Source organism: Boleophthalmus pectinirostris, unplaced genomic scaffold (assembly GCF_026225935.1).
Source record: "Boleophthalmus pectinirostris isolate CB_2022bp ecotype Guang Dong unplaced genomic scaffold, ASM2622593v1 HiC_scaffold_7, whole genome shotgun sequence".
NCBI classification, from domain to species: Eukaryota; Metazoa; Chordata; class Actinopteri; order Gobiiformes; family Gobiidae; genus Boleophthalmus; species Boleophthalmus pectinirostris.
The window spans coordinates 39,933,786-39,957,004 of NW_026571473.1; the positions used below are offsets into that span (position 1 = coordinate 39,933,786).

Genomic DNA, 23,219 nt, shown 5'->3' on the forward strand with positions numbered 1-23,219 from the left:
TTGTTGCTTTTTCATTTTCTTATTTTTGATTTTATTTTGAAAAACAAATAAAAGAAACGACACACAGATTTTGAAGTCTGGACGTGGTGAACTCGGGTCATAAAGGAGTGAGATCTGTGTGTCCGATTCACCCAAAACGTTCGACGATTGATACGTGAGACATTTGAGAGGAAAAAAAACAACATGTCCACAGCATTTTGTGAGCAGGATTTAAAACAGATTTCCATCTCTCTGTTAAATAATGTTTGTAAAGTAACAGTACGACATGTAAAAAATAAACATAAAACATTAAAGTGACATTAAAACTAAATAAAAATGTTTAAATATTGAAAATAAAAGGACATTAATAATCCGAGGTGTGGTCGTGGAAAGCAGAGCTGACACCAAGTCGTTGTTTTGTAAGTCTCAAGTCTTTGACCTCAAGTCCGAGTCAAGTCTCGAGTCACAGGTCTGTAAATCCGAGTCAAGTCCAAGTCGTGTCCTTTGAGCTTCAAGTCATTTCAAGTTTTTAAACCAAAGTAACAAAAACAGCTCTGATTTTTGCAATTTATATGAATTTTAAACTAAATTGTACTAAAAAGTTTCAGGTTACATTTATATATTAGTATTTAGTATTTATATAATTACATCATTATGGCCGGAATAGAAAGAATTAAGATTTAAAAGTGTTAAAAAACTAAGTAAATATATAAATAAATACGTGTTATTTTGTCTGCACTGAAATAAAAGGATCATGTTCTTTGTCGGGAGGTTCTTAAGGTTTTTGATGCTGAGGTCCGAGGTTCATTAGATTTAATTGATTTCACTCGTTTGTTTTCAATAATAAATCAAATCCACTCACAGTTTAACAGTTTAACAAGTTAAAACCTGAATAAAGTTTAAGGAATAAAAACATGACATGATTTTTATTAAACTTACATTAACTTTTGCTAATAATTCATGGAAAAAAAACAAGCAAGAGAAAATGTAAAGGCTTAAGCCAGGCTTATTAATAATAAAGATGCATATTTGGATTTAACTTTGAACAAAAATATATATTTTTAATTAAATAAACTAAATAAAATGTTTGATTCAGGACTCTAAAATAATAATTCAGTGTGTCTGTAAAGGGAACTAATAACAGACATCTCAAACTCAGGCCCGGGGGCCAAATTTGGCCCTTGACATAATTATATTTGTCCTGTGAGATCATATCAAACATGTATCAGAGCTGCAGCTGCACACAGATCGACTATAGAGACGTGATTTATTTAAATGTTCTAATTATTTTATATTCTGTTTGTTTTAGATTCAATGTTTAAACAAAACTTTTATTAAACATTTATTTGAATAAGAAAAGGTTTAAATTACAGATCTCAAAAGAAGAGAAACCTGCAGATGTTGATGAAATGTTTCTATAAATATTTAGTTTGACCACGACTTAGTCCCAGTTTTTAATTTTGACCCAACGTGAATTTGACCCTGACTCTGACACAAACACACACTGTTCCTCGTGAACCACTTGTGTAAAACTGAAAGTTTTTTGCTGTCCTCTAGGTGGCGCTTGAGGCCCAAGTTTGGGCTGCGGCTTTATGGTTAAGAATCACTGTTCTGTGTAGTTCCCTCTGTGTTACTGTGTTGTACTGTATATTACTGTAGTACTTTTGAGTATCACAGTACTTCAGTTTCCTCCAAAATACCAAACAGAAGTGGGAGCGACATGTTCCAGTTTGTTCCTGTAAAATTAAGCTCCACATTTATCAACTGGAAAGAGAAACGTATTTTATAAAAACATGATTTTTAGGAGAAACATCGAGTCGTCTCAAGTCACAGACCTCAAGTCCAAGTCCCAAGTCATTGACCTTCAAGTCCAAGTCGAGTCCCAAGTCTTAGTCGACCAACTTGTAAGTCCCACCTCTGCTGTAAAGACCTGACCCCGTCCAGAACCGCACGTTCTGACCGGATCTGGACCTGTGACCAGATCTGGACCTGTGACCTGTCGCGCTGATTCCAGAGGGAGTGATTGACAGGCGGATTAACTAATCAGAGGAACACATACTCTGTTTGCATTAAAATAAATAATGAAAATATGACGGATTAGGAGTAAAAATAAAAAAACAGAAAAGAGCAACACCGTGGACTGAGAGGCAGCGGATTTGTTCAGAATCACCAGGAGCTCCAAACTCTTCTTTATCTCAGGGAAAAGAGTCGTGCACATTCAGGGACAGAGGTTTGTTTGTGTGTGTGTGTGTGTGTGTGTGTGTGTGTGTGTGTGTGTGTGTGTGTGTGTGTGTGTGGGCCCGTGACACACACTTGTGCGTCTGAACAGGATCCAGAAGAGACCGGCTGCTCAGGTTAAGACATGAAGCATTCAACTTGGGGCCAGTGATGTGGAGATAAAAATATAATCCTGATCTCCTCCCGGTGACGATCGTCTGTTTGGGTAAAATCGCCACGTCGTGATCCTCAGTTTATCTGTTAAATGCAGCTCTGTGGTCAAAAACACACCGTCCACCACCCACTCCTCCGACAGAACTTTTTCACAACAGAAGGAAGTGTCCCGCTGTAGATTTGCAAAACTTCCGCTTAATGTTTTTTTGTGTAAATGTGTGTGTCGCATTCTCCAGCAGCTTCATAAATCTGCCCCATCACCAAATCTTCAACCAACAAACTCCACAAAGGATAAATATTCTTCATGAACAATTTATCCACAACTATCATCGTCGTTTCTACATCCGCTCTACATCCATTTCCGGTTCTCCTCTTTTCATTTTGTAAACACGAACACCAGTTTGAAATCGTGGCCTCCTCGTGTTGTGGTGGTGAATTACTTCGCGGAGAATCGACCTCTGCACAGATCTATAAATCAAAAATAACAGAAAAGAGGCGACGACGGCAGCGTGTCATGAGTCGACGCAGAAATATAATTCAGCTTTAAGAAAGACGAAAATTTAAAAGGAGAACAAAGACAAAACAAACGATGCATTAGTGACACACTCAACTAAATTCATGTTAGGATCATGAATAAAACAGAAGCTGTTCACACAGACTCATTCTTTTAAAATTAAAAATCAATTTCCTGATGTTGATTTTAGTATAGATAAAGAGATTTGTGCTGCTGGAAAGCGAGACACCCCCATGCAGGGTCTAAGGTTCTGCAGCACCCCCTAGTGGCGAGAGCGTGATTTTTATTTATTTTTTCTTAAGTTGTCAGAGACTATATTAAAGTATATAGTTTTAGTGTATAATGTTGAATTTCAGTCTATTTATTTATATTTAAAATGTATTTTAAATCGGCCTATAGGCTAAGAGGGTTTAATTTTTTTAGTTTTTTAAAATAATTTTAATTGCAAACTACACACATTACAAAAAATAGGAACCAAACAACACACACGACACAAGACAAACATCACGATCGAATATTACACACAAATAGGGACAAAGGTGACGGGCTGGTGACTAGGGGTGTGCAAAAATATTGAAATATCAACGTATCGTATCGTTTAATGTTCTGTTACAGTATCGATATCGTGGACTGCTGTATCGATATATCGGCAAGAGTAATTTTTAGTATATTTGACAAAATTATTTTGTGTAAGAGCTACAGAAGTGTTGACATTTTCACTGTTTTGACGAGTAAAATTGGTGTTTTTCAAATTAACTTCGCACAAACTTAGTCAACTTTTAGTATAAACAGCCACGAGTTAACCTTTTCTACACTGAACCATATCGAATCAAGGTGAAATATATCGTAACGAATCGAAAGCTTACTGTATCGAAAAGCGTATCGTATCATGGCCTGTGTATCGAGGTATGTATCGTATCGACAAGCCCTACTGGTGACAGTGTGGACATTCTGTGTGTGTGTGTGTTTACTGCTGACCTTTATTATTACTAGTTAATTTGAGTATTGAAAATAAGTTAAAGGACCCATCTGATGCAAAATCAACTTTTCAGATCTTTCTACCTTCTCAGAGTGATGTGTGGGCCTTGGATTTGTGTTGTTTTTAGATTGATTTGGCGTTTTTTTTAAACTAATTGCAGCGTATTTCTGCCTCCCTCCCACGTGACAACGAACTAAAGCTGTTACAACGATGACACGGCAGATTCACCTATGACGAACCCGCCCCCCGTCCCCCGCCTCCACCAGTGTACATGATATAATAAGTTTATCTCCTAGTGTTTATTAAACTTTACCAATCAGTAATGTTCAGCTGATGTGGACGCGGTGCTTGAGCTTCGTGCTCCTCAAAGTCCTCGTCCGATTCCGGGTCCAACACATGCGGCTGAACGCGCTGTATCTCCATGATGAATAAAAGTTTATTCCTGCCGCTATCAGGGTCACGTCTGTCTCCCCCTCCCTCCCTGAGATGGCGGAGGAAGGGCGGCTCACTCAGAGTCTACGTCACGTTTTTTAAAATCCACTCAGATTACAAGAAATTGCGATTTTATTATTGAAAAAAACTCTTTTTTTTTTTTTTTTTACCCTTTGTAAATGTAGCCTTGCTTCATTTGTGCTGAGAAAGTAAATGTTATATTTTGTGCCAGTATTAGTTTCTGGTGAAAAGGCCCAGTAATTACTGCTATATCAGTTACAGCCTGTGCTTTCTCAGGACGGGGGGGGGGAGGAGCAATAGTCGGACTTTCATAGTTCCTGGTCTGTGACGTCTCCAAGAAATCAGGAAGATTTCAGAACTATTGTGTAATGGATGTTCCAAAACCCAAATTGTGCTTGTTTATGTGCAGAAGATACAATGTGAAAAGAGCACCCCCTGTTAAAAATGACTTTCAGCGGCCCTGTTGTTCTCCTTCAAGTTTTGCTCTTTCTTCTCTTGATCTTTGTGGATAAATTGTTCATGAAGAATGTTTCTCCTTTGTGGAGTTTGTTGGTTGAAGATTTGGTGATGAGGCAGATTTATGAAACCGCTGGAGAATACGACACACACTTATACACAGTGTTGGGGAGTAACAGATTACATGTACTGGAGTAATCAGAGTACAAATGATGAGTAACTGTATTCAGTTACAGTTTCAGTGAGTGGTAATTGGATTACAGTTACTTTGTTGAAATAAATGGATTACACAGAGGGATTTTCCTGTTTTCACATTTTGGGCTATATCCCTTTTTCTTTTCTTTTTTTTTTTCCCGCCCAATAATTCCACTCATTGCCAGAAGCTAAACCAATTCTGAACCAGGACTAAACCAGGTCTAAACCAGGATTAAACTAGGTCTAAAAAACAGGATTTAACAGGACTAAATCCTGCTGTGTGGACGTGTTTCCTCGTCTTCCATCAATAATATTTTTATTTGTTTAAGTAAAATCTGGACTTTTTATTTTCTTTTAACAGATAAAACATCTTAAATTACGATTTCCTCGTCTTTGCTTCTCTACAGCAAATCAAGTAATCCAAAGTATTCAGATTACATTACTCACTTTAAGTAATTTAATGGATTACGTTACAAACTACATTTTGGAGTAAGTAATCTGTAATCTGTAGGGGATTACATTTTAAAAGTAACATTCCCAACACTGTTTACTCACACATTTACGCAGAAAAACATTAATCAGAAGTTCCACAAACCTACAGCAAGACACTTCCGGTCGTTGTGAAAAAGCTCTGTTGGTCCGCATGTCCAGCTCTGGGTGAGTGACAGGTGGATTCAACCAATCACAGTGAAGAGAACTTTCAGTGAACGTTCAGAAACAGTAGATAGTTTTGGTTTCCTCTTAAAGCTACTAAGAAAACATGAACCGAGATCAAATCAAAAAAATCACGATCTGGCTCAAAGGAAATCATCGCAGGAATTTTTTTTAACTTTACGCCCAACTCTAGTGTCAGTTCCCCGCTCTGTCCGCGCCGTGGATCTTCATGTGTTCTTCGATGTCATTTTGAGAGAGAAAACCTTTCTGACAGAAGGAGCAGCTGAAGAGACACACGCGGCCGGCACTAGACTCCGGATTGTGCGAGCTCGCCACTGCGGGTTTTGGACCAAACCTTCGATCGCTTAGGGGCCCAACTCGTCGATCGCTCAGGGGACCAACTCTTCGATCGTTTAGAGGCCCAATTCTTCGATCGCTCTGGAGCCCAACTCTTCGATCGCTCTGGAGCCCAACTCTTCGATCACTTAGGGGACCCATTCTTCGATCGCTTAGAGACCCAACTCTTCGATCGCTCTGGAGACCAACTCTCCGGTCGCTCAGTCCCGGGAGCCTCTTGTCTCTGTGCGTGCCGACGTGTTTGAGGTAAATATCTCTGCGCGTAAATCCCCGCGTGCACAGCGAGCATCGGTACGGCATGATCCCGGTGTGCGTGCACATGTGGACCTTCAGGTGAGCGTTCTGCGTAAAGCCTTTGTTGCAAACCGGACAGCTGAAAGGTTTCTCCCCCGTGTGAACCACAGAGTGCCTCTTCAGAAGCGACCGCCCGGTGAACACCTTCCCGCAGATGAGGCACTGGTGTTCCCGGACTTTGCTCATCGAAAACTGGTCCATAATAAAGTGTTCATATCCCTCCGCGCCGTCCTCCGTCTGCACGTGTCTCACCGAGCTGGACGCTTCCCCCCAGTCCTCGCTGTTGTCGGTGGAGTAACCGTTCTGCTGAAAATGCCGCTCAAAGTTAAACTCCGCGGGCTCCGGCTCTCGTTTTGGCTCTTTGTACGTCGCCTCTTGCCGTTTCTCCGTTTCGCTGTCGCTGATCGAGCTCAGGATCTGATGCAGCTCCGACGGTTCCTCCTCCAGCTCCTCGCTCTTCACCTGAACAACTGTAAGGTCTAAGTTTTCAGTCGGGTTCTCCTCCTTCGGTTTCTCTATGACGCCGAGAGGAGCCGGAGTGTTGCTGGGGCTGCTGCAGTTTATCTTCACGTCTGTCAAACACAAAAATACAATGAGTTTTCCAGTTATAAACGCTGGTTATATTTTCAGCCTGTGTCCTACGATCGATAGAGATACAGCGGTCCCTCGTTTATCGTGGAGGTTATGTTCTAAAAATAACCCGTGAAGTCGTCAACTTTATTTTTTACAATGATTCTCTCTGTTTTAAGTCTGTAAAACCCGTCAGCACAAACTTTACACACTTTTCTCACACAGGACACTTAAAACTCTTTTTACATCCTTCTTCAAACTTATTGCTGCTGTCGTCCTTTTGTTATTTTCCTCCTTCTTTATGTAACGAACCGAGGATTAATTTATTCCGTAGTGGAGCCCAACAACGCAGAGTCCTGCACGGGTCCGTTTTTGGAGACCCGCACCTGTGCAGGACAGGACCACACCCGCCCGCACCTGCCCATTAACCCGAGATTATATCAAACTTTTGAGCTGCATATGCCACGGACTGAATCAAGACTAAATCAGGACTAACCCAGGACTAACCTAGGACTGATTACAGGACTGAAGAGGAGGACTAAAACAGGACTGAACCAGGACTAAAACAGGACTAATACAGGACTGAACCAGGACTGACCTAGGATTAAAACGGGACTATAACAGGACTAAAACAGGACTAAACCAGGACTAAACCAGGACTGAACTAAGACCATACCAGGGCTAAACCAGGACTAAAACAGGACTAAAACAGAACTAAACCAGGACTAAACCAGGACTAAACCAGGACTGAACTAAGACCATACCAGGGCTAAACCAGGACTAAAACAGAACTAAACCAGGACTCACTGTGGGGTCGGGCTCGGAGGTGACCGCAGGAGAAAGGACCTGCGCAGCTCCACACCTCACGGAGGTAAACGCGACAATTGCCCGATCGCATTTTGTGGACAAACTACTTGGGTCTCTTAAGTCCAAGATTAATCCTGGTTTAGACCTGGTTTAGTCCTGACCCACCCATTACTACCTGCCTGTTCATACTCTGTAAAAAAAATTACACTAAAAAATATCCGCGAAACAGCGAGACTGCGAAAGGTGAACTGCGATATAGCGACGGATGACTGTACAGATAAATAAATCATGAAAAATTGTTTGGATGATTTCAGCGCTGGAATTGCTGATCTCTGCTGACTTCACAGGAAAAGGAGCTGTTTAAAATTGCACCTTGATGACATCACGATGTGGAACAGAGCATTAAACAACTTATAATAAAAGACCAATTAAACAACAAACAAACTCCAGGTCTGTTTTTGACAAGGGAACAACATTAGAACATGACTAAAAATTGATTTTCAAGACTCTAAACTGGGACACACTCGGGCTCGGATGGTCCATGTAAATAAAACAGTGAAAACAGTGTGGAACATTGTGGATTCTCGTGTCAGTCATCAGATCTGAGGAGCTTCTGACACTGCGGTTTTTTGCTTTATTGTCATTCACAAACGGATATACGGATTTGTGTATTTTGGCAAAACAAATGACAATTTGTGCTCCTCTTTACTGCTGGCAGCGATCAGATTAGTCAGAAAATGTGATAGTCCTGCTTTAGTCCTGGTTTAGATCAAACTGGTCAAAAATAGAGACACTGGGACATTTCTTGTATAAAACTGAGACAAATCAGTGTTTTTTTATAAATCTGTGGGACAGGGGACACAGGATCAAAACTGGGACTGTCCTGAGGAAACAAGGACGTCTGGTCACTAAGACTACGTTCAGACTGCAGGGCTTAATGCTCAATTCCGATTTTTTTGTGAAATCCGATGTTTTTGCGAGGTCGTTCACATTTCCAATTAAATGCGACTTGTCTGTGACTTCAGTGTGAACGGTAAACGGCCCGAAAGTGTCCCGCATGCGCACTGGAGGACACGATGACGTCTACCCCATGCGTCAACCGCAGCGAGCGTGCTCTGTGTTTACGGAAGTTGTCCAAATATGGTCGCGAGCATTGAGCACCTGGCGATTTTACAGTTCCGGTTTCCGCCTGCTTCAGCGCAGAATAATGACGTTTGTCGCTTGTTAATGACGTGTAGGTCGGATGGATGCGCTTTGGCCGTTCAGACTTAAGTCGCATGTCAAAAGATCGGATATGTATCGGATTCAGGACCACATATCCAAGTGGCCTGGGTCGCATTTGAAAAATTTGGATCTGTGCCGTTCAGACTGTCATTAAAAGATCGGATACAGGTCACATAGAAGCCAAAAAATCGGATTTGGGTCACTTCAGGCTGCAGTCTGAACGCAGCCTAAGAGTGTGCAAAAATATTGAGATATCGATATATCGTATTGTTTAATGTGATGATACAGTATCGATATCATGGGCTGCTGTATCGATGTATCACCAAGAGTATTTTTTGGTATATTTTACTAAATTATTTTGTTCCAGCTACAGTTTTGTTGTTTGTTCAGAGGAAGGAAACTTATTTATGTGACACGTTTGACATTTTCACTGTTTTGATGATTAAAATGTTTGTGTTTCATATGAACTTTGCTGAAGAAGTGGATTAACAGACTTTTAGTATCACAGACATGATTTAGACTTTATTTTTTTATTGAACCGTATCTAATTAATTTGAAATATATCGTATTGAATTCATAAGTTGCCGATACGATACTTACCTCGATACATAAGCAAGACAAGGCACATTTATTTGTAAAGCACAATTCGTACACAAAGTAATTCAAAGTGCTTTACAGAATAAGAAATATATTGAAATCACAATAAAAATAAATCAAAACATAAATAATCATCATAAAATTAAAAAGAGATAGACATTAAATGAGAGAGAAGAGTGCAGAATGAAAAATGAAAACCTTTTAGTATCACAGACATGATTTAGACTTTATTTTTTAATGAACCATATCGAATCAATTTGAAATATATCAAACTGAATCATAAGTTCGAGATATCGAGATATGTATCATATCGTGACTAAACGTTTTAGATTCATGCGGCTAAAACCTGGAACAGTTTTCCTGAACATGTGAGACAAACTCAACTTTGACGTTGTTTAAATCCAGGCTCAAAACGGTTCTGTTTATCTGCATTTGACTGAAAGTCTTTGTTAATCCACTTCTTGTGCAAAGTTCATATGAAACACAAACATTTTAATCATTACAAAAATGTCAAATGTGCTGCATAAACGAGTTTCCTTCCTCTGAACAAACAAAACTGTAGCTGGAACTAAATAATTTAGTAAAATAAACCAAAAAATACTCTTGGCGATATATCGATGCAGGAGCCCACGATATCGATACTGTATCATCACATAAAATGTAGTTAATATGATTAAGTGAGATTCAGGAGCAGGACCAGGCCTCAGCCGCCCTCTCCTCTCACTAGAGAACCACAACTCACCTCGACCACGCCTCGAATTTCCCAGAAGCCTGTATGTAGCAGCCTTTCCCATCATCCCAGTTTGTCTCGGTGAACTCGACCCCACCCTCCCACCCCGTTTTGTCTTTCAGTCATATGTCTCCTACGGGGGGGTCCCGTTCCAATTGAAGATTGAGACGGAGCCCCCACCCAGAGTCCCAACCAGTCATCTCTGCCTCGCTTCGTACATTATCAATAAACTTCTTCGCACTATGTCATTGTTGGCGTGGTCCGAGCTAGTGAAATGATACGATATATCGATATTTCAATATTTTAGTGACCAGACATTCCTATGGACCCGGGACAGTCCCAGTTTTGAGCCTGTGTCCCCTGTCCCTGCAGATTTATTAAAAAAACACTGATTTTTCTCAGTTTTATACAAGAAATGTCCCATTTTTGATCTGATCTAAACCAGGACTAAACTAAGACTAAACCAGAACTGTCACAATATTTGACTAATCTGATCGCTGCCAATAGTAAAGACGAGTGTAAATTGTCATTTATGTTGCTAAAATAAAGAAAATCCTGTTTGCAAATGAACATAAAACAAAAAAAACAAAAAAAATGCAACGTCAGAAAGATAAATGAGTTTCCTTCCTCTGAACAAACAACAAAACTGTAGCTGTAAAGAAATAATTTAGTAAAATAAACAAAAAAAAATACTCTTGGTGATATATCGATGCAGCAGCACACGATATCAATATTGTATCATCACATTAAGCGATGCGATATATCGATATTTCAATATGTTTGCACACAGCTACGTTAAAGCTTCATTTATCTTGCATAATATCGGACTTTTAAGGAGCAGTGTGTTTAGAAATCATGTCAAATCCATTTATAAACAGTGTTGGGAAGTTTACTTTTAAAATGTAATCCCCTACAGATTACAGATTACATAACTCAAAATGTAGTTTATAACAGAATCCATTAAATTACTTAAAGTGAGTAATCTAATCTGAATACTTTGGATTACTTGATTTTCTGTAGAGAAGCAGAGATGAGGATCTAAACATAAAAAGTTTTGTCTGATAAAAGAAAATAAAAAGCCCAGATTTTACTGAACCAAATTAAAAATATGATTGATAGAAAACGAGGAGACACGTCCACACAGCAGGATTTAGTCCTGTTAAATCCTGTTTTAGTCCTGGTTCAGTTCTTGTTTAGTCCTGGTTCAGTCCTGGTTCAGATCTGGTTTAGACCTGGTTTAGTACTGGTTCAGACCTGGTTTAAACAGGAACTAAACCAGGTCTAGTCCTGGTTTTAGTCCTGGTTTAGACCTGGTTTAGTCCTGGTTTAGACCTGGTTTAGACCTGGTTTAGACCTGGTTTTAGACCAGGTTTAGACCTGGCTTAGTCCTGGTTTAGTCTTGGTTTTAGTCCTGGTTTAGTCCTGGTTTAAACCTAGTTTAGACCTGGTTTAGACCTGGTTTAGACCTGGTTTTAGTCCTGGTTTAGCCCAAAATGTGAAAACAGGAAAATATCTCCGTGTAATCCATTTATTTCAACAAAGTAACTGTAATCCAATTAGCACTCACTGAAACAGTAACTGTAACTGAATACAGTTACTCATCATTTGTACTCTGATTACTCCGGTACATGTAATCTGTTACTCCCCAACACTGTATATAAAACAGAAAAACCCTCCGGTACCGACCCTCGGTCCTGTGGAGCCGGACCTGCGGACTCAGAACCGAGTCCAGGAGCCGCAGGTTCCGCTGGTTCTCCTCTTTGGATCGGCGCAGTTCGTCCTCATACTCCGCTATTGTTCTCTCCACCAGGGCAAAGATCTCCTCCGCGGCCGCGCTCAGCCTCTCCGTCACCAGAGCTCTCAGGGTGTGTTTCCTTTTCAACATTTTACAACACGATTGTTTAACTAAAGGCGAATCTTCACGTGTCTGTGTTAGCTTAGCAACTGTGCAAAGTGCTCTTTCCCCGCGATCAAGTCTAAATATTTACACAAACTCTTAATTTTAAAGCATTAAGAACCGTATATTCTTCTTACGCGCTGTTATTACTGCATTATTAACTCTATAAAACAACTTTAGAGCCAAAAGTGCCAAACAAAAACAAACCCGCTGGAGGGGCACGGGCGACGCGCTCCGATGACGTCACCCGTGCGCGTCCAGCCTTTAAGTCGCTAGAAGATTCGGAAGAGCGGAGCAAGAAAAGTGGCGATCTGACGCTTTTTCCTCGCGTTTTTTTCCTGCGTTTTTCGGGATTACAGCCAAAGACAACGGGTAGGTCCAGCGCCGTGCCCGGTCACCGCCCTCGCCCCGCGCCCGCCCGGGAGGTTTGTGAAGCGGATGAAAGAGTAAAAACAATAGTTAGCGGCGTTAGCATTTAGCATCGTGCTTTGGAAACACGTCACGTTCGGAGCTTCACGAACTGGGACCAAACTCGCGTTAAACTGGCCTCGTTCTGAATCGGACGTGCGGGTAAAAACGGACGGATTGTTCTCTGCGCGGTTGTTCTTCCCTGAAATCTGAGCTCACTGTGGTTTGGAGCAGCAACAACAACGAGCCTTTCCACTTTTAACCTAAAAATAGACCCGAGGCTCCCGCACGCGCTCCTCTCACCTCTGCGTTAGTATTATCTATTATTATTTTAATTTTTTATAAATTTATTTTTTATTTGTATTTATTATTTTGTTATGTTATTATATATATATTTTTTTAAATTATTATTTATATTATTATTATTATTAGTAGTAGTAGTAGTAGTAGTATTAGTAGTATTAGTAGTAGTAGTTTTATTATTATTTTATTTTTATTGTTATTTTTTATCAATTTATTTTTTATTTGTATTATTTTTTTTATTATTATATATTTTTTATTTTATTTTTGTATTATTATTTTATATTATTATTATTATTATTATTATTATTATTATTATTATTATTATTATTATTATTATTAGTAGTAGTAGTAGTAGTTTTATTATTATTATTTAATTTTTATTATTATTTATCTTTATTATTATTATTATTATTTTAGAGGGTTTTTATTCTACAGGGACAATGTGGATTCTCGTGGGTAAAGAAAACACAAAACATTTTTGTTAAAATGTCAGTTAATTTTTTTTAGACTCCGGTGGTAATAACATGATTATTAGTCAATCAATCAATCAATCAATCAAACTTTATTTGTATAGCACTTTTCATACATTTAAAATGTAGCACAAAGTGCTTCACATGCAACAGAAAAATTACAATACAATAATTAAAATCAAGAGCAACCCCCCCCCCCCCCCCCCCCCCCATCCCTTTGTTTCATCCATATATACAACCATTTAAAACATAAACATAAAACTCCTAAAGGTTATTATAAAAATCAAAATGGAGAGCTAAAATCAAATGGAGACAAAGTAAAACAGTAATGATAATTTAATTTAGAATAAATAAATATAATAATAATAATTTAAGTTAAGACAGATAAAAGTTTCAATTAAAAGCTAAATTAAAAAGATAGGTTTTGAGTTTACTTTTAAAAATATGAACACTCGCAGCGGACCTCAGATCCTCAGGCAGACTGTTCCACAAACGGGGGCCATAAAAGCTGAATGACGCCTCACCGTGAGTTTTAGTCTGGACTCTTGGGACAGTTAAAAGACGAGACCTGAAGACCTGAGAGTCCGAGAGGCTCATATGATAAAAGCAGATCAGATAAATAAATAGGACTAAGACCATTAAGAGCTTTATAAACTAATAAAAGAACTTTAAAATCTCTCCTGAAGCTCACAGGAGCCAGTGCAGAGACTTCAGTACTGGGGTGATGTGCTCTCGCTTCCTGGTCCTTGTCAGCAGTCGTGCTGCAGAGTTTTGGAGGAGCTGTAGTGGAGCTGTGGTTTTCTTTGGAAGACCAGAAAGGAGAGCATTGCAGTAGTCAACACGATTTGTAATAAAAGCATGTATTAAAATCTCTGCACTGGCTTGAGAGAGAAATGGTCTGACTCTGGTAATATTTTTTAGATGATAAAAACCGGATTTAGTGATGGACCTGATGTGTGGCTCAAAGGTAAGCTCACTATCAAGAATAACTCCTAAACTTTTCACCCTCTCACAGGGGTTCAGTGAGTAGGTTTGGAGCTTAGCTTTGAGCCTCTCTCTCTGAGCTTCAGGACCAATAATTAAAACCTCGGTTTTGCCCTGGTTGAGCTGGAGGAAGTTTGCTGCCATCCAGGACTTAATATCTAAAATGCAGTTAAAAAGGGTGTCGATCGGGCTCAGGTCACCAGGAGACACGGCTATATAGTATATTAGTGTCAGCAGATGTCTGTGTTTACCCAGGACAGTCCCAGTTTTGACCCCTTGTGTCCCCTGTCCCAGCAGATTTTTCCCAAACCAGTGAATTTTTGACCAATCTGATCCTACCAACAGTAAAGAGAGAAAAAAACTGACATTTGTTTAGGTAAAATACAGAAATTCTGCTTATAAACGACCAAAACACAAAGAAAATGTGACTATTAGGGATGTGACAATAGCTGAAATATCGTGATATTGTATCTTCAAAGTTCTCACAATAATATCGTGGAGCATCACAATATATCTAATTACAAGTTTCTATGTTTAAATGAAGAGTTATGGTGTAGGAATAGTTAAAAAAAAAAAAAAACAGAGGGAACTACATAGACCATGATCCTTTGCTCTGTTTTGGTGCAAATATGAAGAATTATTAGTTTCAAGTCTTAGTTTGTCTTGTCAAGGCATTTTAAAGAGGAAAAAGTAGAATATTCAAAGTTTTGTTTTAGCCTCCATAAAATATCATAATAAATATCGTACAGTGGGATTTTTATCCTGAAAATATCGTACAGAGAGATTTGGATATTATTACATCTCTAATCGTGAGCCTCCACAACATATCCTGAGCTTTCCTTCGACATCGCACTAAATATCGTATCGTGAGGTTCAAACCGTGATAATATCATATCGTGAGACTTGGATTTCGTTTCACGTAAGAAAAAAATTGATTCAAAATGGATCTGATTTGATTTTTTAAAATAATATTTTCCACAAAAATTCATCAGTTACGTTCTCTGTTCTCATGATTAAAAAAAAAAGCAATATATTTCATAAACTTGTGCTCTCTTGAAGGTTTAGTTGACTGTATTATTAGAAGTAATTATTGATAAATCGTAATTGTTTTAGTATCGGGATATATTGAGTCGTAACGTGTGAATCATGACAATGCTCACCCCTAATTCTGACTCACACATTAGTCATGAATGCGCCAAGTGCAGAACAATTCTCCTTATTTACTCACTCGTTTCACAATTTTATTATTACCAACCACCACTAACCGAGAGTGTCCCAGTTTTTTATTTTGAAAATCTGCTCCCCTTGATGAACAGTCTTGGTCAAATTGGTGGCAAATTAATGATGAATTTGTTGTTTGTGCAGTAAATATTGTAAATAATATTTATCCTACAGCACATCTCAGTGTTTTATATCGATCCTAACCTCTCATGAGTCAGTTTAACAGAAGACCTACTACGTTTGGCTTTTAAAAAAGGAATAAGTGTTTGAGAACTGGTCTGGAGTATAGGTTAGGGTGACCAGAATCAAAATCAAAAACTGGGACACTCCTGGTTTGTGTCTGTTAGTAATCGCAAAAAGAGAAACTGAATTTGTCAACTGGACAAAAGTTTGAATTTCTCCTTTTGCGATGGATTCTACTTGGAGGACTGAGGGATTTTACACTCTTGTTGGTTGGTAATAATAAAATTGTGAATCGAGTGCGTAATTAAGGACATTTTTTCTGCACTCGGTCCATTCATGAGTAACGTGAGTCAGTATAGTCACATTTTCTTTGTGCTTTTGGTCGTTTTTAAGCAGCTTTTCTGTATTTTACCTAAACAAAAGTCAGTTTATATCTCGCTTTACTGTTGGCAGGATCAGATTGGTAAAAAATAGAGACACCTGAGATATTTCTTGTTTAAAACTGAGACAAATCAGTGGTTTTGTATAAATTTGCAGGGACAGGAGACTTAGATTCAAAACTGGGACTGTCCCAAGTAAACGGGGACGTCCGGTCACTCTAACTCAAATTGGTCTTGATCAAATTGTTGGCAAATGAATGAACAATGTGATACGTGGAGTGATTTGTATTGTAAGTAATATTTATCCTACAGCACATCTCTGTGTTTTTATATCGATCCGAACCTCTCATGAGTCAGTTTAACAGAAGAGCTGCTACATTCGGCTTTTAATAAAGGAACACGAGCTTGAGAACTGGTCCAGAATCTAGACTCATGTGACCAGAATTTCATAATCAAAACATCTCTGGTTTGTGGTGGTTGGTAATAATAAAATTGTGAAACGAGTGTGTAATTACGAAAAACTGTTCTGCACTCGGCCCATTCACGACGAACATGTGAGTCAGTTTAGTCACGTTTTCTTGGTGTTTTGGACGTTTTTAAGCAAATTTTCTGCATTTTACCAAAACGAATGACAGTGATCAAAAAAGAGAGACAAAAATAGGGACATTTCTTGTATAAAATTGGGTCAAATCGGTGGTTTGGGATAAATCTGCTGGGACAGGGGACACGGGTCAAAAATGTTAAACAGGGACGTCCGGTCACTCCAGCTCAAATTGGTCTTGATCAAATTGGTGGCAAATGAATGAACAATGTGATTCAGTTCATTTGTTTGCACGGTGATTACTGTAAATAATATTTGTCTCAGTGTTTTATATCAGTCAGTAACCTCCCATGAGCCTTTTTCACCGTAGAACTGCTACAATTGTCTCTTAATAAAGTAACATAAGTTTGAGAACTGGTCCAAAGTTTAGACTCGTGGGTTCAGTCTGGGTCTGTGTGACGACTGGTGTAACAAACACAATCAGCTGAGTCTGGACCTTGACCTGGTTTAAACTAAGTAGATGTCAGTAACATTTGTAAACACAATTTTGACTCTATTCAGTTATATTTTTGAGTAATGTGCAGGTGTTTGACTGGTTTGGTTTCCGTACAACTATTCACGTCTTATTCAGAACACGACTGAGTTGACTCTTTTTATTAGGACTGGGTATTTCCAAAGACAGGACGTCCCTGTACAATGTTGAAAGTTAAAACACACAAGACTTTCATGTCCGCAGTGGCGTTACTATCAGAAGACAAATGATTTAAAACCTTTTTCAGATCTGGAATTTCTCATAAATGATCAAAAAGTGGTGTGGAGTAAAGATGCACCTGTACTTGCTGACTGGATCAAAGTAGTTAACGAAATTTATGACATGGAGAGACTGACATTTTCACTGAGACTTTGTACTGCTAAATGTAACAGGTATTGGAAGAAATGGGCCGAATATTTGGCTTCGATATGTTGATACTGTGAAGATAGATAATTATTGTTTTACTCTAGATGCTCTGAATTTTAATTTAATTTAATTTGGTTTTGTTGTGGTCTGCAGTTTTGTTTTGTTTTGTTCTATAAATGTATTAAAATTTTCAAACACATACAAAAATAAAGTAAAAAAAAAAAGTGCTGTGGCAACCCTGCAGTGATGTTATTTTGTTATTTGCATTATTGTCAGGTTGTTACGCTGCCACAGTGACCTGTACTGCTAAGAAGTCACAGTATGTTCCCTCCTGTTTTGATACTTTTCAAAATTGCAGACTGAAGGAAACCTCTTGAAAGTCCAAGTTTAGCTTCCAGAGTCTAGACCGAGGACTAAACCAGGACCTGCCCAGGGCTAATATTTGTGTTTTTTTTGGTTTTTTTTTCCATCAGGTCTCCTCGTCCTGAGCTCAAGCCCAAACGGAGCCCTCGTCCTGGGATCATGTCCGACACAAAGCGCCTGGCCTTCTCCATCCTCCAGTTCCTCCACGACCAGCTGCACTCGGGCACGCTGACGTCAGACGCCAAGGAGAGCCTGGAGGGTGAGTCCGGAACCATCACTGATTATGTTACGACTGAAAAGAATCGTCTAATAATCGTGATTAGTCCACTATAAAATAATAAGTCATGTTTAGATCATTGTAGTTTGTTCTCCGGACCGTTCTGGCTCTAAAACACACACAAAAAGAGCTTTTAAAACAAACACAGTGACATTATTAAATCAAAATGTCAAAGTATTTAATCAGATTTTGATCAATAATGCACTTCATCCATAAATATTGTCTGTTAAAACTTCAGTCATCTTCTAATCTTTATTTCATTTAAAATATATTTATTAAAAACTCTCAATGTTCAGTAGAAATAAGTTTGACTAATCGAAAATCAGAATTATTTTTTATAATCTTTGTCTAGTCCCGACCCGGGCCTTTTTAAGATCATTTGGAATTACAAATAAACATTTTTTATAATTTTGCGTCAGGCCTGGACTAAAGCTAGAGCTGAGTATTATTAACAAGTTGCAGATATGATACATATCTCGATACAGTGCATGTTTAATTCGATACGGTTCAATAAAAAATAAAGTCTAAATCATGTCTGTGACACTAAAAGTCTTTGTTAAATCACTTCTTGTGCAAAGTTCATATGAAACAAACATTTTAATCGTCAAAACAGTGAAAATGTCAAATGTGTCGCATAAATGAGTTTCCTTCCTCTGAACAAACAACAAAACTGTAGCTGGAACTTAATAATTTAATAAAATAAACCAAAAAAATCCTCTTGGTGATATATCGATACAGCAGCCCATGATATCGATACTGCATCATCACATTAAACGGTACGATATATCGATATTTTTGCACAGCCCTAACTAAAGCTGCATTGCTTTTATTTTAGGTGTTTGTTTTTTTAAATGACATTCTTTGTTCGGCGACCTCACTTTTTCATTGTTTAGTCAGAACATAAACTCTTCCCAGTCTGAGCAGCTCGTCAAAACAATGAGATTTACTGCTTTTTTATAAAGAAATACAGAATTGAGTTCAGCATTTTGGCTCCACAATATTTTCTGTTTCTCATCTGGCCCCATGGAAAAAATAATTACCCACCACTGGTTTAGTCGAAGAAGAAAAGAATCATTAGTTACAGCTCCAGACACTAACGAGCAGCAGATTTTTATTTTATTTTTTTATATTTGTACCAAAATGTTGATGAAAATGGGGATATCTCTGCAAAATGGCGTCTTAAAACAAGTGATTGAAGATTCCTCAAACTCCAAATACAACTGCAAAGCGTCAGTGAGAAGAAAGAAAATCTGAAAAGTCCATTTTGCTGAATTTGTCTGATTTAAAACTCTTAAAAGTTCATTCATCATCATATTCCCACTTTTTAAAGCTGCACTGTGTAACTTTTCTGGTTGGGGGTCCATCACAATCCATGTATCATTCATTCATTCATTTTTTTCAAAATAAAACCAAAAATAAGAAAATGAAAAAAACAACAACAATTTTCTTTATTTTTTGTCTCTAAAACCAAAATGAAAAAACGATAATGATTCGTTTTTCAGTTTTCAATTTTGTGTTTAAATGAAAAATGGAAAAAAAACGGATAACGGACTGAACCAGGACTAAACCAGACCTGAATCAGGACTAAGCCAGGACTAAACCAGAACTGAACCAGGACTAAACCAGACCTGAACCAGAACTAAACCAGAACTGAACCAGGACTAAACCAGACCTGAACCAGAACTAAACCAGACCTGAACCAGGACTAAACCAGAACTGAACCAGGACTAAACCAGAACTAAACCAGGACTAAACCAGGACTAATCCAGGTCTGAACCAGGACTAAACCAGACCTGAACCAGGACTAAACCAGACCTGAACCAGGACTAAACCAGACCTGAACAAGGACTGAACAAGGACTAAACTAGAACTAAACCAGAACTAAACCAGGACTGAACCAGGACTAAACCAGGACTGAACCAGGACTGAAGGGGAAAAAAAAAAAAAAAAAAAGTTGTTTTTTTCGTTTTCTTATTTTTGGTTTTATTTTGAAAAACAAATGAACGAACGGCACACGGGTCCATCACCTGCCTGTTTCATTGTAGATGTCAATGTTCTGCCTGGAATGTTCCACAGTGTGACTTTAAACAGCTCTACTTAACATTTATTCAATTAGAAGTGGATTTATAGCTCAAAAATCCCTAGAAAAACAGACATTGTGACTGTGAGTGGGGTCGCCTCTCCGCAGATCTGACCTGGAACTTGGTCCTGTTTGGTGTTTGTGAAGTTAGAAATTTTAATGCCATACTGTGGAACATTCGAGACAAAGCGATAACATCTCCAAGAAGAAAAGCCACCAGAAAAGTTAGAGTGCATAAAACCGTGAAATGTGGTCCTGGGTTTGGGTTTGGTCTTATCTGTGGGCGGTTGTGGGAGCGTCTGTCTCCGCCCGTCTCTGCTGCGCTCTGATGCCGGACTTTCTCTTTATTTAAACCTCCCGTTGTGGTTTCAGTGGCGGTTCAGTGTTTGGAAACCGCATACGAGATCTCCACCGACGATCGGAGCCTGGCCGTGCCCATGACGCTACCGGAAATCTTCAACGCCGCCACAGCCAAGGTGAGCGGACTCAGGAGTTTGTTTTTTTTAACGATACTCAAAGATACTGTTTGTTGTGCTGTACCTGATTTCCACTGTATCAAAAAGCCGTTAATAAACCCCCTCCCAAAGCTTTACTCCGCCCACACGCAACATCTGAAAAGTCCTCCTACTCTGAAGTGATGATTGACGGCCGACCGACAGCCACAACAATCCAACACTGCGTGGACTGATGTGCTCCAGACTTTGAAACAAAGAGGATACTTGTGTTTGGATCACGGCGAGGCTGAGAGGGGCTCCTCACGTCCCGCCCGTAAACGCCAGTGACTGAACTCCACACCTAATACACTCATCAAAAATCTCAGACTTCCGGTCATCGCACAGTTCATACTGGGAAGGATTTTCTGAAAAAGTGAACATCAAACCTCCATGTTTGTTTTCCCAGTGGGATGTGTCTATTGTCAAAGTCGATCTTTTCAAGTCTTTTGAACCATATCACTTTTGTTTCTGGTTCTGATATTGTCGTATTTTAGTTTTGGGATTCGGACATCGTTAATTGTGTGGTTGTTGGATCCAAACAGCGGAAAACGACTCGAGAAATGTGAACTCCATAAATGCAAAAGTGAATCAGATGTGTGTGACTCAAACCTCCGTTCAAACTGTTTCTCTTCCCAACGGAATTGAAAAATAGTGAAAGGTGAAGGTGATGGGCAGGATTGATCCACAGGAAGAACCAACAAGGAAACATTTGTCTGACTAAGAAATCATCCCGAGTTTACAGAGAACATTTTGTATGTGGAGCGACGACAAAACAAAATCCCGTTTGTTAATGTTGAGGAGCAGAAGACAAACAGACTGAGCTGCTCTTTCTTGTTCTTGTGGTTTTACAGAAACATCACGTCTTGGTCTTTGCAGTGGAAGGTGTTTCTTGGTGAACAGTTGGAGACATTCACTTTGGTGTTGACTTTTTAAATTCATAACTAAGGTTGAGCGACGGATCGGCATTTCGTTTTGTTGTCGCTCCACATACAAAATGTTCTCTGTAAACTCGGGATGATTTCTTAGTCAGACAAATGTTTCCTTTTTGGTTCTTCCTGTGGATCAATCCTGCCCATCACCTTCACCTTTCACTATTTTTCAATTCCGTTGGGAAGAGAAACAGTTTGAACGGAGGTTTGAGTCTCACACATCTGATTCACTTTTGCATTTATGAAGTTCACAAACACATTTCTCGAGTCGTTTTCCGCTGTTTGGATCCAACAACCACAACAATTACAATGTCCGAATCCCAAAACTAAAATATGACAATATCAGAACCAGAAACAAATGCGATATGGTTCAAAAGACTTGAAAAGATCGACTTTGACAGTAGACACATCCCACTGGGAAAACAAACATGGAGGTTTGATGTTCATTTTTTCAGAAAATCCTTCCCAGTATGAATTGTGCAACGACCGGAAGTCTGAGAGTCTTAACGCATGTATAACCTGCGTCTGACTCTAAGGCTGTGCAGTTAATCGAATTTTGATCGCGATTTCAATTTGTGTGTCAAACGAACTCCGAACTCATATAATCAAGGTGAAATGATAAAGCTTAACAAAGTTGATTTTGGGGTATTTTTTTATATACAGTCGTCCCTCACTATATCACGGTTCAATTTTTGTGCAATTTTGCGTGCTTTTTTTTTTTTTTTTTTTTTTTTGCAGCGTATGAACACATATTGTGTATTACAGGCGGGCAGTAATTACACACGGGTGGGTCAAGAGCGAGAACGCCAAGCAGTTTGTCCGCAAAACGCGATCGGGCATTTGCTGCGTCTTACCTCCGTGAGATGCGGAGCTCTACGCAGATCCTTTCTCCTGCGTCACCTCCGAACCCGTCCTTACAGTGAGTCCTGGTTCAGTCCTGGTTCAGTCCTGGTTCAGTCCTGGTTCAGTCCTGGTTCAGTCCCGTTCAGTCCCGGTTCAGTCCTGGTTCAGTTCTGTTTCAGTCCTGGTTTAGTCCTCCTCTTCAGTCCTGGAATCAGTCTTAGGTTAGTCTTGGTTCAGTCTGTGGCGTAGGCACCACAAAAGTTTGATATACAGTATATGATTATATTTATTTTATTTTTTAAATATAGAGATTGTAGAACAGCTCGATATATAGTTTATTTTGGATATATTTATGTTCATCCATCCATGTTCTTCCTCTTATCCGGGACTCCCAGACTTCCTTCACCCTAGACACTTCCTCCAGCTCCTCCGGGGGGATCCCCAGGTGTTCCCAGTCCAGTTCAGAGACATAGTCCCTCCAGTGTGTCCTGGGTCTTCCCCGGAGCCTCCTCTCAGTGGGACATGAACACCTCCTGAGGGAGATGTCCAGGAGAGACATCCGGGACATAGACTCAGACTCAAACTTTATTGATCTACAAGGGAAATTATTTGGACACAGGAGCTCAAACATCACAAAATAATATAATAACAAAGAGTACAAAAACAGACGTCCTCCCCTCAGACGCTCCTCTCCACGTGGAGGAGCAGCGGCTCTACTCCGAGCTCCTCACTCTGTCTCTAAGGGAGA

General features: G+C 39.2%; 2 protein-coding genes across 4 annotated transcripts in view; one reads left to right on the top strand and one right to left on the bottom strand.

Moving 5' to 3' along the window:
- LOC110168550 (zinc finger protein 205-like) lies at positions 1-12,340 on the bottom strand. Its single transcript, XM_020933987.2, has 2 exons — positions 11,887-12,340; positions 1-6,844 (listed from the first exon to the last, which is right to left on the bottom strand). Exons 1-2 carry the CDS (start codon positions 12,083-12,085, stop codon positions 5,817-5,819), a joined length of 1,227 nt encoding a protein of 408 aa, XP_020789646.2. The 5' UTR covers positions 12,086-12,340; the 3' UTR covers positions 1-5,816.
- Positions 12,041-23,219, top strand: part of sgta (small glutamine rich tetratricopeptide repeat co-chaperone alpha) — an 18,904-nt gene continuing 7,725 nt past the window's right edge. The window contains exons 1-3 of one of the 3 annotated variants that reach the window (XM_055164949.1): positions 12,041-12,065; positions 17,959-18,107; positions 20,578-20,681. In XM_055164949.1, coding sequence (XP_055020924.1) covers positions 18,008-18,107; positions 20,578-20,681 — 204 coding nt within the window. In that variant the 5' untranslated portion in view covers positions 12,041-12,065; positions 17,959-18,007. Of the gene's footprint in view, positions 12,066-12,344; positions 12,470-12,676; positions 12,815-17,958; positions 18,108-20,577; positions 20,682-23,219 lie in introns of those variants that run through there. The other 2 variants (XM_055164947.1, XM_055164948.1) reach the window with 2 other exon arrangements.